A 15,201-nucleotide genomic window follows, 5' to 3' on the forward strand; every position below is an offset into this window, starting at 1 on the left:
GTTATTATAACATGCAAAGCAGCAAGCGCAGACAAGCAGATGAGGGCAGCAGCTAGACACTCCTTCAAAAGGGAAACAGTAGAGCAAGCATGAGGCACATTGCTAAAAGGGAGAGTCTAAGAGCTGGTGAGATATCTCAGAGGGCAGAAGTGCTTGCCTCCAAACCTGATTACTTGAGTTCAATCCCTGACACCTACATATTAGAAGAAGAGAGCTAACTCCACATGCTGTTGTTCTCCACACACCCACTATGGCACACAAGTCCGCAAACACACACATATGCACACTAATAATAATGAAACAAATATTAAAAAGGTGAAGTCAGGAGTTGGGGATTTGGCTCAATGGTAGGGCGCTTGCCTAGCAACCGCAAGGCCCTGGGTTCGGTCCCCAGCTCCGAAAAAAAGAAAAAAAAAAAAAAAAAAAAAGAAGAAAAAAAAAAAGGTGAAGTCTACTTTCTATTAGTAACATGCAACAAGCCTCAAAGAGATACACATCAAAAATATGTTCCCAGTTCACTAAGAGTCAACCAGTTGTCCTGCTACTACAAACAGAAAACAAATAGTAAGCAGATGTTAGAGGTGACCCCCACAGTGCTAGCGCTCCTTAGACATATGGGGTGGAGGCCAGCTAACTGTTATCAATGAGAACAGCCGACACCATTTGGGCAAGTTCCCAAGAGATAGAACACGGTGGAAGAGCAGAGTGTAGCATGCTGACTGGGGCCAAGCAGGGTAGAAAGGGTGAGCTGCATGGGTGCTCAGCAAACAGGAAGGCAATCTCTGAACCAAGGGATCTGGGCAAAGTCAAAAGCAAGCTTAGTTATGCCCTTTAATATCTCCGAGTTCAAAAGAACCTAACCTAGCCTTTCTCCCTCTGCTATAAAATCTGCCTGTACTCCGATAGAGGTAAGCAGCACAGCGGACTCCAAATGACCTAGTCCTAGTGTTCTGTAAAGAGCCCCCTACCACCACCACCACTGCCCAGCCTGCTCACTGCAGGCAGCTGCTGTGCTGGGAACCATACAGCACCGCAAGTGGCCCACCTGGCAAAGTATCAAGAGAATAGCCTGAGAGATCCCCACCCAACAATTCACTAGGAATCGAAGCCCTCCTAAGAGTCTGAAGGCCTGAATCCTGATATTAAATTTGAAAGAAGATCCTTCTCAGATAAAGTTGAGCATAAAATCAACCCTGAGAGAAATCATGCCTGCAGCTTGTGGGAGAGCTTATGAAGTTGTAAGATTTAAAACAATGGCCTTCTGAGCTGTCTGGAATCTGTTATACAGTGGGGGAACTGATCCCATCACGACTATGTGGAAGTGTGTGTTTCCAACGCTGGAGTTTTAAGAATAACTTCTCGATGGGTGGTGGTCCACACCCTTTGATCTCAGCACTTGGAAGGCAGAGGCAGGCAGATCTGTGAATTCCAGGACAGCCAGGGTTACACAGAGAAACCCTGTCTCAAAAAACAAAAACACCGAACAACAACAACACCGACACTTCTCATCCCACTTCCAGTGCTGAAACTACACTAATTTTTGATTTAGGAAAAATGAGCTATTTAGCTCTGTCCATTTCTGTTCTCCCATACTCTAGCTTAAAAACACACTAGAACTAAGTAGCTAGTGACAAGCAGCGTGAAAACTTTCAGCTTTATATTCCAAGTCAGCAAGAGTAAGGACATCACCTTCAGAGCTACGTAACAACTTTACTACAAAACAAGAGAAAGAGTCAAGAGCCATTTAAATTCAGCAAGCACAGCTCTAGAGGTCATTCTATCTGCAGCATGAGGTATAGCATCCCCACGAGCCAACACACTGCCAAAAACAGGTAGCTGACAGATTTGCACTTCAGCCAGACCAGCCTTTATGCGGGGGTGGATCAGGCCATCTAAGCACAGGGCAATAAAGGCAGGCCTGCTGAGAACTCACTAAGTAATGCAAGCTGATTTACAGCTCTAGGCAATCCTCCTGCTTCATCTTCCAGGTGCTGAAATTATAGAACTTCACTAAGGGAAAACTCAGCTATAAAGGATTAAGATATGACAATTCTAAAAAGAGGTGATGGGGATTGCAAACTGGTCCAACAAAGCCCAGCAACTTCTCCATCTCCAACGCTGACAGCAAACAGCTTCTCAAAACTGACTTCATCTGTAACCAAGCACGGTGATCACTGACCACAGTGACCCTGTCCAGTGAGACCCACAGTTTCTCAGAAAATAGCAGCCTGCAATTCAGCTTTTACCCAATAGTCTCTTGTGGTTCTGGTCAGGGTGGGATCAATGTCATAATCCAATTCCTCTGAATGAGCAATAGACCACCTTTGAGATCTACAAACTAGAGTAGGAACGCACATCTTTATTCCCAGCCGCAGAGAGGCAGGCAGATCTCTGAGTTTGAGACTAGCCTGGTCTACAAAATGAGTTCTAGGATACAGAGAGCTACACAACTGAAACCCTGTCTTGAAACAAAACAAACAAACAAACAAACAAAAACCTCTACAAACTGAGAGTGAGGTGGCTGTCTCCCCATCTTCAGCAAAACAGACCTTCTCTTTCCCCATAACATCTCATTAAATAGTATTCCTAACTAGATAGGAGATGTCAAATCTCCTCCTGAAACAAGGAAATGCTTAAATGGTGAGCACTTTGAGAACTGCGAGAGCAAGACAGGGGAGGCGCTGGTCTGCAGGTAATCTGGCACTTGGGAAACTGATATTTTTTTTGCCTGGGAACACCTTTTGTTATTTTCTGAGTCTAACAGAAAAAGACTACACAAGAAGTCATACTCAGTGTAGACTCCATCTCCTGAAATCTCAATCGGGGACAGGAAAACTATCACAAATTTACTACAAGCTGGTTCATTCTACATTTTAAGTTCTAGGTTAAATAAAAGCTAGCAAAGACCTTGTCTCAAAACCAAAAACACCAGAAACAAGTGTTTAAAATCAAAAACACCACACAATTATCTTATATCACTTATTAAGGAACCCTTAACACTCAAAACCTCTAGTCTCTGAATGCCACGTGTGGCTTTACATCTGCCTCCTTATCTCATATTACAAATACTCTGTCATAAACATCAACAGAAATAATGCAATACCACTTACAGTAAAGAGCTATCATTCTACCACAGGGTGGGATTTCCTCAATCCAAAGCTGTTGTGGTAAAAAATAAAAAAGGGCGAAACCAGTTCCCACTGGTTATCCTGGCAGTCATGTTCTCACTTGTTCCAGCTCCGGGCCATTGGAACTAGCACTTCAACAGCTCCACACTTCCCCAAATACTCTCTGACCTAGGCAGCAATCTCTCTGCCCATCTAGTTCCCAGGCCGGGTTGTTACCACACCAGGCATACACATCCCAATTCTGTGGCAAGCCTGATGCGTCCTGCCACCACACACTCTCTTGAACCCAATTAAGTCGCAATATGGAAGAACACACCACACAATATCCTCTTATCCAATCGGTAAGATATAATTTGCCCATCTAGACAACACAAAATCCTGTACACACCCGTCCCTTAAAAATAGCTGGTAACAACCTGTAACTATGTGAAGAGAAGAATCTTAACATCTGTCACCATGTTCTCTCAGTTCCTCTTCTTGTTCTGTCTTCCTTTCCCCCTCTCTAAAACTTTTCTCCTGACCATCCTCCCTTCTTGTCCAGTGACAGGCCTCGTTCTATCCTGTACCGGCCTTCACCTGCATAATGACATCAACCTACACAAAGCTGTCCATGTACTCTGCCAGCAGACAAAGCTAGCACCATGCCACCCAGACCACTGTAGTGAAACTCACTAGCCAACCAAACTTCCCAAGAACCATGACTGTAGTTCTGCAGAACCTGGAGAAGCTCTCTAACTGAGGATCACCGTGTATGACCATGCCAATACTAATGTTTGCCCAGGGAAGTATTCATGAGATTCTCTGCTGGCCTTAAAAGGCTAGGCAGTGGTGTCCCCACACTTGCAAGGCAGACGCAGACAGATCTAATGCTCTACTGAGTAAGTTCTGGGTTAGCCAAGGCTACACGAGAAACCCTGTCTCAAAATGCCACCCCGCCCCACCAAAAAATTTGTACACTCTTTCTACTACCATATGCTCTTAAGTGTTATCTAACTGCTCATACTCCCTGTCTCTACCCACTAGTTTCCTTTTTTCTCCTCTCTCTCCGTCCACACCACTCCCTGCAGAAATCTAGTTTGTTAAGACACAGGGATGCTTACGAATTCACAGGCATGATCAGGTTTCATCATGTTATCTGGCTACTCGAATTTCAAAGTTCCTAGTTTTACCTGAAATGATTAAACATTTAATAATCTAGTAAGACTCAAGAAATAAAAAATCCCTTAGGGCTGGAGAGATGGCTCAGTGGTTAAGAGCACAGACTGCTCCTCCAGAGGTCCTGAGTTCAAATCCCAGCAACCACATGGTGGCTCACAACCATCTGTAATGAAATCTGATGCTCTCTTCTGGTGTGTCTGAAGACAACTACAGTGTACTTATATATAATAAATAAATAAATCTTAAAAAAAAATCCTTTAAGTCTCAGAAGCTGACATTAAGTCAGGAAAAGGCCCCTTTGAAACTGCAACTTGAACTATGATAGTGACTATGGTAATTCACAAGTCCCTGAAAACGGCAGTATTTTCAGAAATCTATTGTCAAAACTCCATGGGATTTAGCTAGCTGCCCCCCAATACCGACATGTTGTAAAATAAATGAGACAATACAGGAAATGTCCACAGTGCCACACCTTTTACTGATGCTATCATTGCTCTGTTAGAGATGTGAGCCAGTGACTCAGAAAATAAATGTAAACATTTTTGAAAGTATATAAAATGTAAATAAAACCTAAGTCACTCATTACAGAAGAGTAATGAACAGACACAGGGCCATCTAATCCCCAAGAGAAACTTATCTGAACAACGAAAGTTCTTCAATCTGGCTTGGTGGTGCATATATGCCTGTAATCCTAGCACCCCTACCTAATGGAGGATTACCACAAGCCTGGGTTACAAATCAAACCCTTTCTCAACACATATGCTCACTCAGGAGTCTTCGTCCTAGCCCCTCCTCTCTCCTCTCCTTAGGCACTCGTCAGGCAGCCTGAGACCATCCCCAAAACCTGTACTATGGACAGGGCAAGAGAATGGCCCCTAATTGTTCTCTGCCCTCCACATGGCTATCCGTACACACAGAAAATTATTTTTAAAGACAGAGATACCAGTTAAAGTGCAAAGCCTGCAAAGCCCAGCATTACATGAACCCTTGATACAGGAAGAAACTTTTAAAAGATTTTTATTATTTTTAGTGTGTGTGTGTGCGTGTGTGCCAGTGTCGTGTGCGCGCACTCATAAAGGCCAGAAGAGTTCCCAACACTGGAGTTACAGGCAGCTCTGGAGTAGACTAAGTCCTGAGCCATCTCTCCAGACCCTGAAAGGAATAATGATTTTGTGTTGTCCTGGATTATAAGAGCAGGATTAATATCTTTCAACACAAGTTCCACCACTATCGTGAAACCACCAATCACTCAACCAGCCAAGATAAAGTCATTTTAGTCTTTCCTTCCTGAATGTAAAATATCCAATGCTGGTTTTTCTGCCTATGGAAAAACTTAAAGTTGGTCAGCAAATGCACTTCTGGAACCCTAACACCCAGGATACTGAAGCTGGACTGCAAGGCTAACACGGGTTCTACAGTGAGAAACCTACTTTTAGTGGAGACTTTGGGTTCTTGGTGTTTTGGGTTTGTTTTGTTTTGTTTTGTTTTGTTTTGTTTTGTTAGGATGGGCTTGTGGGGGAAGAGACAGGGTATCTCTACATAGCCCATGACCAGGAACTCACTCTGTAGATCAGGCTGGCCCCAAAGTCAGAGATCTAAATGAGGCCAGAAGATAAGTCTATAGTACCTAAGGTGTGAAGCCTTAGGAGAAGGCTGAGTTCTCCGATGCCTCTCAGTTTTCCCATGGCTCTACTTATTCAGTCTACAGCAGTTGGGGACCTGTCCATGTTAGGCAAGCCCTTCTACCTCTGAGCTACATCCCTAGCCCTCCAAACAAGTTTTGGGATTGATTTTCTGGTTGTTTGTCAGTTTTTTGTTGTTGGCAAGTTGTGGTTTTTGTAATTTCTATTTTTGTTAAGATTTACTCATTTTATGTTGAGTGTTTTGCATGTGTAACATGTGAGTGCTTGGTGCCTTCAGGTCAGAATCCTGGAAACGGAGTTACATGTGGACAGTTGTGGGCCACCATGTGAATAATGGGAATTAGACCCAGGTCCTCTGCAAGAACATATGCCCTTAACCACTGTGCCATCTCTCCTACTCTTGTAATGTAATTACAAATGATGAATCAAAGCCCATCATAATAAACAAAAATACAGTCACAGAAGCCATCACTTAAATTGTTTAAACTGAAAATCTATTCTATAGCGCCAACTGAAGCACAGAAGGCAAATGTTAACAGGATCCAAACAGCTTATGTTTCTTCCACCCAGAAGGTAGTAAGGTGCCCTGAAGATCCACTATGAACTGCTGAGGGACCAAGAGGCATGATTTGAAGGAGGTTGGAGAACTGATGCCCATTAAGGACACCCATGAGTGAGAGCTGCGGGCTGGTTCTTTGACCTACAGCCATCAGGAGCAACTTCTCCTGAAACAGTCTGCAGACATGCTGCTTTCATGAGACAAGTCCTTCAAAGACTCCAGACACAGATAGCACCTCAAACTTCCTGTCACTTTGGATAAATTAACCTGGAAACAAGTAACACACCAGCCCCTCCCTCCCTCCTTCCCCCTCCCCCTCCACTAAGCACTCCTGAGTCCACTGAGCGCATTCTTTACATGCTCCCACTCCAAATTATTGGGACAGCGACAAATGAAACTATCTTCACAACATTTGACAATCAGTCCAGGATAACGACAGGAAGAAATTACACAATAAAATACCACTATGTTTGCTGTCTGTCAAGATACCTACTGATTAAGTTGCATGCTTTTTTGATGCATAAATGATGTTCCAGTCACATTCCTGTTTAAATGGGCCTATATCAAAATCAAAACAATTTCTCTTGAAACCCTAGTATACAAAGACCTGCCCAAGACCCCTTACCACAGAGTTCAGGAATAGACAGTTTAAACACCAGTCTCCAAGAACACCTCTAGATCCTGAAACTCCAAGCAAATACCTAAGAAGTGAAGACTACAACACTCCACCCATCCATACTGCTGGTCAGCCTCTGTACTTCTCATCATTTAAGCATGAGCAACAGGCGTCTCTATGCTAGAGGAAGGAGTGCCCTTTCCATGCATCCTCATAAATGACTGGTTCAAAAATGTGACTGCTGTTTATACAGAAAATATCAACAGAAAAGGCTTCTCTGTCTGCTATGAGAACCAAATCAAAATCAGTGAAGTGAATCTGATGCTCTCTGGTTCCTTACAGCAAACTTACTGTAAGAGAAAGATGTTTCTGGGCTTGGTAGGAGATGTCCTTAATCCCAGCAACCTGGAAGGCAAAGGCAAGCAGATCTCTGCGTTCCAGGCCAGCCAGGTCTGTACAGTGAAACCCTGTCCCAAACTTTAGAAAGAAAAGAAAAGAAAAGAAAAGAAAGAAAAGAGAAGAGAAAGAAAAGAAAAGAAAAAAGAAAGAAAGAAAGAAAGAAAGAAAGAAAGAAAGAAAGAAAGAAAGAAAAGAAAGAAAGAAAGAAAGAAAAGGGGGGGGGAAGAGGGAGGGAGGGAGGGAGGGAGGGAGGAAGGGAGAGAGGGAGAGGGAGAGGGAGAGGGAGAGAGGAAAGCAAACAACAAAGAAACAATTATACACATCATAGTTTGATGCACTCCTGAGCAAGCAGCAGAGTACAAGACCAACCTCATAAATACTGTTATGTCTGGCTACACACACATAGATGATACATAGACGATCCAGAAAAGCAGCCTCTTGATCTAGTTAAACTACAATAATCTGCTAACAAATGCCCTGGGGGCATATGGCAGAGTGTGCCTACAGAGTGTCCCCCAGGACACTGAGGCAGAGGCACATGGATGCAGCTGTCAGGCCAGCCAGGGCTCCACAGTAGCTCTGGCTCAAATAGAGTGCCTCCATATCAGACTCAGTCGGCAGGGCAGCAGCAATGTAGATCACTAGTTATCGGTGCCGAAACGCTTCTGCCCTAACTATCTGGAAGAGGGACAGAGATGGTCGGGTCTGCTGTCATTCATCCTCTTCACATCTGCACAACCCTAGGGGCAGGAAAGGTATCTAAGTGCTGCAGTTTTATGGACCCCAAATAGATGGAATTCTAGACGAACAAGTGTGGGCCTAAGAACAGGAGACATCCCCTGAAAGCAGAACTCATTCTACAGCTTTGTGGAGGAGCAGAAACTACAAGCCAAAATTTGAAAGACTAAGACTCCACATAAACCACTGAGAGTGATGTATCTGGGTTTGAACTGCTGGAAGGATCACATCAGCTCTGCTGCTCATCTGCTTTAAAAAGCATCCTAACATTGCAGGACCATCATGAAAACCAGGTCTATGAAGGGATAAGCAGAGCCAAAATAGAATATATTTGTTCAATAGAATTCTTCTGAGCTCAATAAAATGGAGTGAGTCTATGCAATATTCACACAGCCTTAGCTGGTCTTCCTTTCCTCATCTTTAAAAAAGGAGGTGGGAGGTGAGGGGCATGTGGTTACACAGGTCAGGTGAAGGAAGGGTGACCTGGGGAACAAGTCAGACACAGCGCACATACGTATAATCTCAGCATTTTTCCAAGCAAAAACAAAGAGCACAAATTCAAGGTCAGCCTAGACTACATAGTGAAGATTTATTTCAAACAAAGCAAAAACAAAAAGAGTAACAGAAAATGCTGTTGGTGGGAGGTATCATTATAAATATGATATTGGAGGCTGCCATTTACTGTTGTAAATGTAGAGTTGGTTTACTCGCAAATCAAGTATATGAATATGCATCAAAAAAGCACCAACAGTCTGCCCCGGTGGCACACACATTTAATCCCACCACAAAGGTAGATAGATTGCTGTGAGTTAAAAAGCAAGCCTAGGCTACACTGGAAGACGCCGCCCTTTTGAGACAGGTCTCTCTACACTGCCCTAGCTGTCGGAACTCACTATGTAGACAAGGCTGGCCTCCTGACTGCTGGGATTGTGCAACACTATGCCCAGCCTTTTCTTTTTATTAAAGCTAACATTTTAGCCAAAAGAGAAGCATGAATGTTAGAAATATATTAACGCAGAGAGCAGGGGCCCTGCTGTGCTTACTACTTTCTGAGCAACAACATGTCTCCTTCCCAAACAATCAATTTTGTAGTCAACTGAATGAACTGTTTGTATGTATCTCTACTTAAAAGGAATTGCCAGCACAACAGCAGTCCCTTTCAGAAATGTGAGTCACAAGCCATTTTAGCTGATCAACGCTTTCTAATTCAAAATCGGGCATTAGTGGCACTCAGGGGGTGGGGGTGGGCAGATCTCTGAGTTCTAGACTGGTCTACAAAGTGAGTTCTAGGACAACGAGGGCTACACAGAGAAACTCTGCCTCAAAAAGCCAAAAGAAGGAAGAAAAAAAGAAAAGAAAAGAAAAGAAAAACACCTTTCTAATCCTATAAGACAATGTCAACCATAATGGAAGATAATTTAACATACTGAGCCATTCCCACTTTGCCCTGCTTTCAACCCATGTATCCTGATGGACGTTTCCAATCAGCTGTTGAAAGGTGAATGGGTCACTGAAGAGCCCAATGAGGGCTGGCAATGTAGCTCAGTTGGTGGTTACATACATTAGCATGTATGCAGCCTAGCATCACAGAAACATTCTGCACTCTGGAGATGACGCAGTAGGATCCGAGGTTGAGACTTGAAAGGGTGATCAGTAATGAAGAACACGCAATATTCTAGCAGATGACCCAGGTTTAGTTCCCACCACCTACATGATAGCTCACCCCCACCTATAACTCCATCCAGAAGATGTGATAGCCTCAACTTCCATGACCCTCTTCCTGACGCACACAGTGCGTACAAGCTCAGGCAGGCACACATTTTAGGCTGCACAAGGTCACAATTTGTTGAAGCCAGCCTGGAATACAAAAAACCCTATTATAGGGTGTCCTGTGGGGATGGGGGTGTATGCAATGAAAAGCTCTAGAATAACAAATCACTCTTAAATGTCTTTTGGCATATTTCTCTTTTCCTCTCTCCTCCTAAAAGGCTAACCATTCTTTTTCTACATAAGGTCAAACTCCAGCAATCTCTGACCAGAGTCCCAGAAACTAAACTCTTACTCAACATCTCTCAGAGACAGAAAGCAGCAAGGTGCAAAGAGAAATGTCCAAGCACAGATGGGAGCACTGGTTAAGGTGCTGGGCTGTGCTGCTTCTATCCGGCAAGTTTTGCTGAGTAATCAGCGTCCTCCTCCAAGTCCATGTGGTGGGTGGTACCTGCTTTTAACCCCAGCACTCAGGAGGCACAGGACATAAAGGGCTACGCAGTGAGACCCTGGCTCCCGAATCTGCTGACATTCAGAGATCCTACTATTCCTTCTGAATTCTGCTGTTTGCAATCTTCAGGTAAAGTCTACTTCTGGAGAACAGAGAAGGACTCTTTATCACTCCATATACAGGGAGAGAATGTTCTAGACTCTCTCAATCTCATCTTTTTCGTGATTTAGTTTTATTCTACATGTTTTGGCATTTCTGCCTGCATGTATACCGTGTGAATGTCGGACACCCAAGAACTGAGTTACAGATGGTTTTAAGTTGCCATGTGAGTGCTGGGAACCGAACCTGAGGCTCTGGCACAGCAACCAGTGCTCTTAACCAAGCCAGTCCTTTCTCAACCATATTTCAAACCTATCACCAAGGGTAGTATTGTTCTAAAGGGTGAAGCGCTACATACCTACATCTGCATTTAATCCAGAAATGAGATGGTAGCCTACACTGTTCTAGATGATAGATAGATAGATAGATAGATAGATAGATAGATAGATAGATAGATAATAGAATCTCAGCTCAGCGTGATCGTCAATGCCTCAAACAGCAGCACTTAGAAGCAGAGGCAGGAGAATGAGTTCAAAGTCACCTACATGTGAGTGTAAGTCCAGCCTGAGCTACATAAGACCTATTTCTATCACCAACATCCTAAAAAGAAAAATAGTCACTTATTCTATAAAGATCAGAAAATTCAGCTAGCTCATGCTAGTAACCCCAGCCCTTGTTTAGTTGAGGTAAGAGAACTACTACAATTTCAAAGTCAGCCTGGGAAACAGTGCGTTCCAGAAGAAGTAGACCTCCTCAGGTCTACTGCAGTAGCACAGGCCTTAAAGCACTCGGGAGGTAGGGACAGGCGATCTCTTAGCTTGAGGCCAGCTGGTCTACAAAATGAGTTCCAAGATAGACAGGGCTGCACAGAGAAACCCTTTCTCAATTTAAAACAAACAGAAAACCCTACCCAAAAATAAGTAAAAATTTAAAACCACAAATAAAGAACAACAGAAAAAACAAAAATTAAGGGATCTTTTCACCAACAGTTCTCAGTGTTTCTCTATTTTTCACAAAGAAATACTTTTCATGGCCTAGGCAGTCCCATTGTAACTGCCATCCTACCCAGAAAGCAGAGACCATAGGGAAACCAGGTTAGGAAGTTTAAGAACCAACGTCAACATAACAGATAGGCTGAAAGCTGAGTGTCAACCTAACTGGATTCAGAGTAGACTAAGGACCAAGTAGAGGGCATTCTGGGTGCATGCGTCACAGCACCTCCAGACACTGACATTGTGACTGGAAGGATAACATTTTGGGGAGGAGGGGAGAGGCAGAAGCAGACACTAGGTAAGCGTCCTCCCTGGAGGCATGTTCCTGTGGAGTCTCTGTCACCATAGCCTCTTCCTGTATGCCACTTTCATTGTCTGCTTTTTTGTCTGCCAAAGAAGCCCCTTTGTTATAGGTTTCCAAACTCTCTGAAACAGCTAAAAGGAACAATTCTGGACTAGAGACATATATGAAGGCAAAAGACCCGTACACATAAGATAAAAATAAATAAATGAATAAGAATTCTTCCTTTATTTTGTTACTGCCAGATATCTGGTCTGGGTGACCACAAGAGAATACAACAGTCCCTAAGACTGTATTTTACAAAAATACTCTCCTGAATCCCCACCAACTAAGCTGCTCCAGTAAGTATCTTTAAACTTTTGAGGACTCTTAGGTTGAACTAAGGAACCAGTAAAACACAATGGGGACTACTTTAATTCATACTCTGCACAAGGAGAAAGGAACCCCTTCAGCTGAAAACAGCTACACTGCAGGAGCTGGGGGGCTGGCTCAGTAGTGAAGAGCACCAGTTGCTCTTCCAGAGGACACAGCTTAAAACCCCAACACCCGCATGGAAACCCATAGCCCACTAGAATAACTCCAGTTCCAGGGTATCTGACAACCCCCTCTGGCCTCTGCACTTGTGTAGTGTGTAAACACACACACACACACACACACACACACACACACACACACAGAGGCAAACAAAAAGAGCTGCACTTCAGACAACCAGCAAACATGTAAGCATGGTATTTTAAGTAACAAACTCCTGCCAGGCAGTGGTGACCCAGACCTTTGATCCCAGCACTTAAGAGGGCAGAGGCAGGTTAATCTGTGAGTTTGAGGCCAGCCTGGTGTACAAATAAGAGTTCCAGGACAGCCAGGGCTATTAACAGAGAAACCCTGTCTGGGGAAAAACAACGAAAAACTTCTTAGCAAAATTTCTACTAAGAAAAAGATTGGAAATCTTTCTGTGCTAAGAGTTATGGCAAAGGCTTTAAACAGAATAAAGCAGCCCTAACACTAATAGAAACCAGGTTTTTTTTCCAAGGGAACCAATGTTCTTTGACATGTAAAGAGCCATACATTTAGGTACTTAAGTATTCTCTGCACACACATCCCTTACACACACCACCAGTTTAAAAGTTCATCAAATCCACTTGAGATTAAGGTTTGTGGTAGTAAATACGATATTACTCCCTTCAAGAGAGTATCTTTTATTGCTAAATGGGAAGGGAAAAAAAATCAAGTAATTAGAAGCTACTGTCCCCTGCATTAAGAGGGGAGATTCACCCAATCTGTTTGTAACCAAGTCCTCATTTGCCCAGAAGCCACTTCTCAGCTTGCAACTTCCACAGGATCCTGATGTGCTCTCCAGGCCCTCCTTGCTGCCCTCACTTCCGTGCCCTGTTTGTGCTCTGGAGAGAGAACTTGTCTGAGTCATCTGACCTTGAGAAGTAATAGCTTTCCCTGTGGGGACAGTAAACTGAGTCCTCAGTGGGCACTGGTAAGTTAATGTGAAATAGTAGTTAATATCCGCCTCAAATTAGTAATTAGTTAACAAATGGTAAGTGCCACTGTTTGTGTGTTTGGTGTGTTGTTTGGTGTACTGTTTGAATGAAAAATGTGCCTAACAGGCTCAAGAATAAAGGCAGCCTTGGTCTCCAACTAGTTACACTGCTGAGAGAGGAGGAAGGATGTCCCTGAGGTGGCTCTTAGAGATTAAAGCCTCCTCCTCCTCCTCCACTCCCAGTTCCTTCTGTCTGTTTCTAGGCTGAGATAAAAGGTGTGATCTCTCAGCTTCCTGCTACCCAAAGCTATGTCTCTCCCTCTGGAACCAGCAGCTCAAATAAACTCTCCTTTTTCCTTAGAGGACCCTTATTCATTTTGTCACAACAGAAAACTAACTAATACACTCAACTATGACATCCAGGCTGACCTTGAACTCAAGCTATTTCTGCCCCAGTCTCCCAATCCTGGGATTAAAGGATGAGCTAATAAGCTCAGCTCAAGAATTGGACTGGACTTTAAACACAGAAAAGGTTAGAATCACAAGTATAGTTTATCTTCCATATTTAATGGGTAACATAAATGTTAATTTTCTCTTTAAAACATACTCCAGAAATTAACAAAGTACTTTACCCAGTAACATGCAAGGTTTATTAGCACATGCTGCTCCAATGATAGTAGGCAGACAGAGGACACTTACCAAATCATTTCCTAAAATTTAGAACCCAAGATGTTAAGACAGACACTAGCCTCTCGGATCATAAGAAAATTCAGAAAAATTCAAAGCAAAATCTTCCAACAAAATAAGCAAGACTCTCAGGACAAAGCAATAGAGGCCAGAGAGCACCCAGGAGGACTTGGTGTAAGCTCAACAAAGGGACTGCATAACTTCTTGATCTTCTAAACCTAGCACAATGCCAGGACCAAATAGCATTCCCTAAACCAAACAAATGTTATCTAATGGCTGGAACACAGAAAAGGTCTGAAGTATAGTCATTCTTCCACCTTCAAAACATTGAAGTAGTTAAGAGAGTTTTTTATGTACAGAAGAAAACAGACAGTCCTAAGATTACTGTACAGAATGGCAACCAGAAGTGACCGGCCTCTTAGTGAACCTCTGAGGCCTTCAGCAATACATCTGAACGGTCAATACAGTAGTATTTGTCATGGGTACAGACTCCTGCCAACAAGCAGACCCTTCCGAGTCTGACAGGACTTTAGCCACACTCTCCTTCTAAACAATGGCAAATCACTACAATGAAAAAAATTTAAATGCTAAGAAACCAAAGTTGTTTCTGAATTTGCTCTGACCAACTGAGATCTCTATCTGTAAGTAAGAAACCTAAGAAACAGCAGCATTCAAAATGGAGGCCTGAGTACCAGCTTTTGAAGAGCACCTGTGTAACACAAGCCACTGACCGCTCTCATTTACAGCACACTAAACTCCACTTCCAACTGGGAAAGCACCTGGCCACTGAACACTGAGGCAAAGGTAAGAACACCTGATGAAGATAAATGACATCATGACTGCATACCTCATATCACAGCTAACGTATTAACATGTTTATTGTCCGTGCTCACAGTTGGTGCTTTGCAGTGTAAGTAACTGGACTAAGTTACTAAGTCACCAGTAGAGTTTTGGCACAATTCTCCAACATCCTATTCCTACTTTGAGGATGGCAACAAGGAAAGGCAAGCACAGATTCCTAGAGACTAGATTCAGACACAACTGATGAAAGACAAATCCAAGCTTCCCTAAGAACACCCACTGTCAACCACACCAGCTCACTTACCTCGCCCATAGCTCTCCCTTCCAGAGCAAGTGCTTGAAAATCATGATTTAATTCATCCATAGAGCGCAC

General features: G+C 43.3%; 1 protein-coding gene across 14 annotated transcripts in view; it reads right to left on the minus strand.

The window, feature by feature from the left end:
- Pum1 (pumilio RNA binding family member 1) overlaps positions 1–15,201 on the minus strand; it is a 119,036-nt gene that overhangs the window by 69,427 nt on the left and 34,408 nt on the right. For all 14 annotated transcript variants that reach the window (XM_032896975.1, XM_032896951.1, XM_032896988.1 and 11 more), the window contains exon 3: positions 15,133–15,201. In XM_032896975.1, the coding sequence (XP_032752866.1) occupies positions 15,133–15,201 (69 nt within the window). The remainder of the gene's footprint in view (positions 1–15,132) is intronic.

This window comes from Rattus rattus, chromosome 1, assembly GCF_011064425.1.
Source record: "Rattus rattus isolate New Zealand chromosome 1, Rrattus_CSIRO_v1, whole genome shotgun sequence".
In the NCBI taxonomy this organism is placed as follows: Eukaryota; Metazoa; Chordata; class Mammalia; order Rodentia; family Muridae; genus Rattus; species Rattus rattus.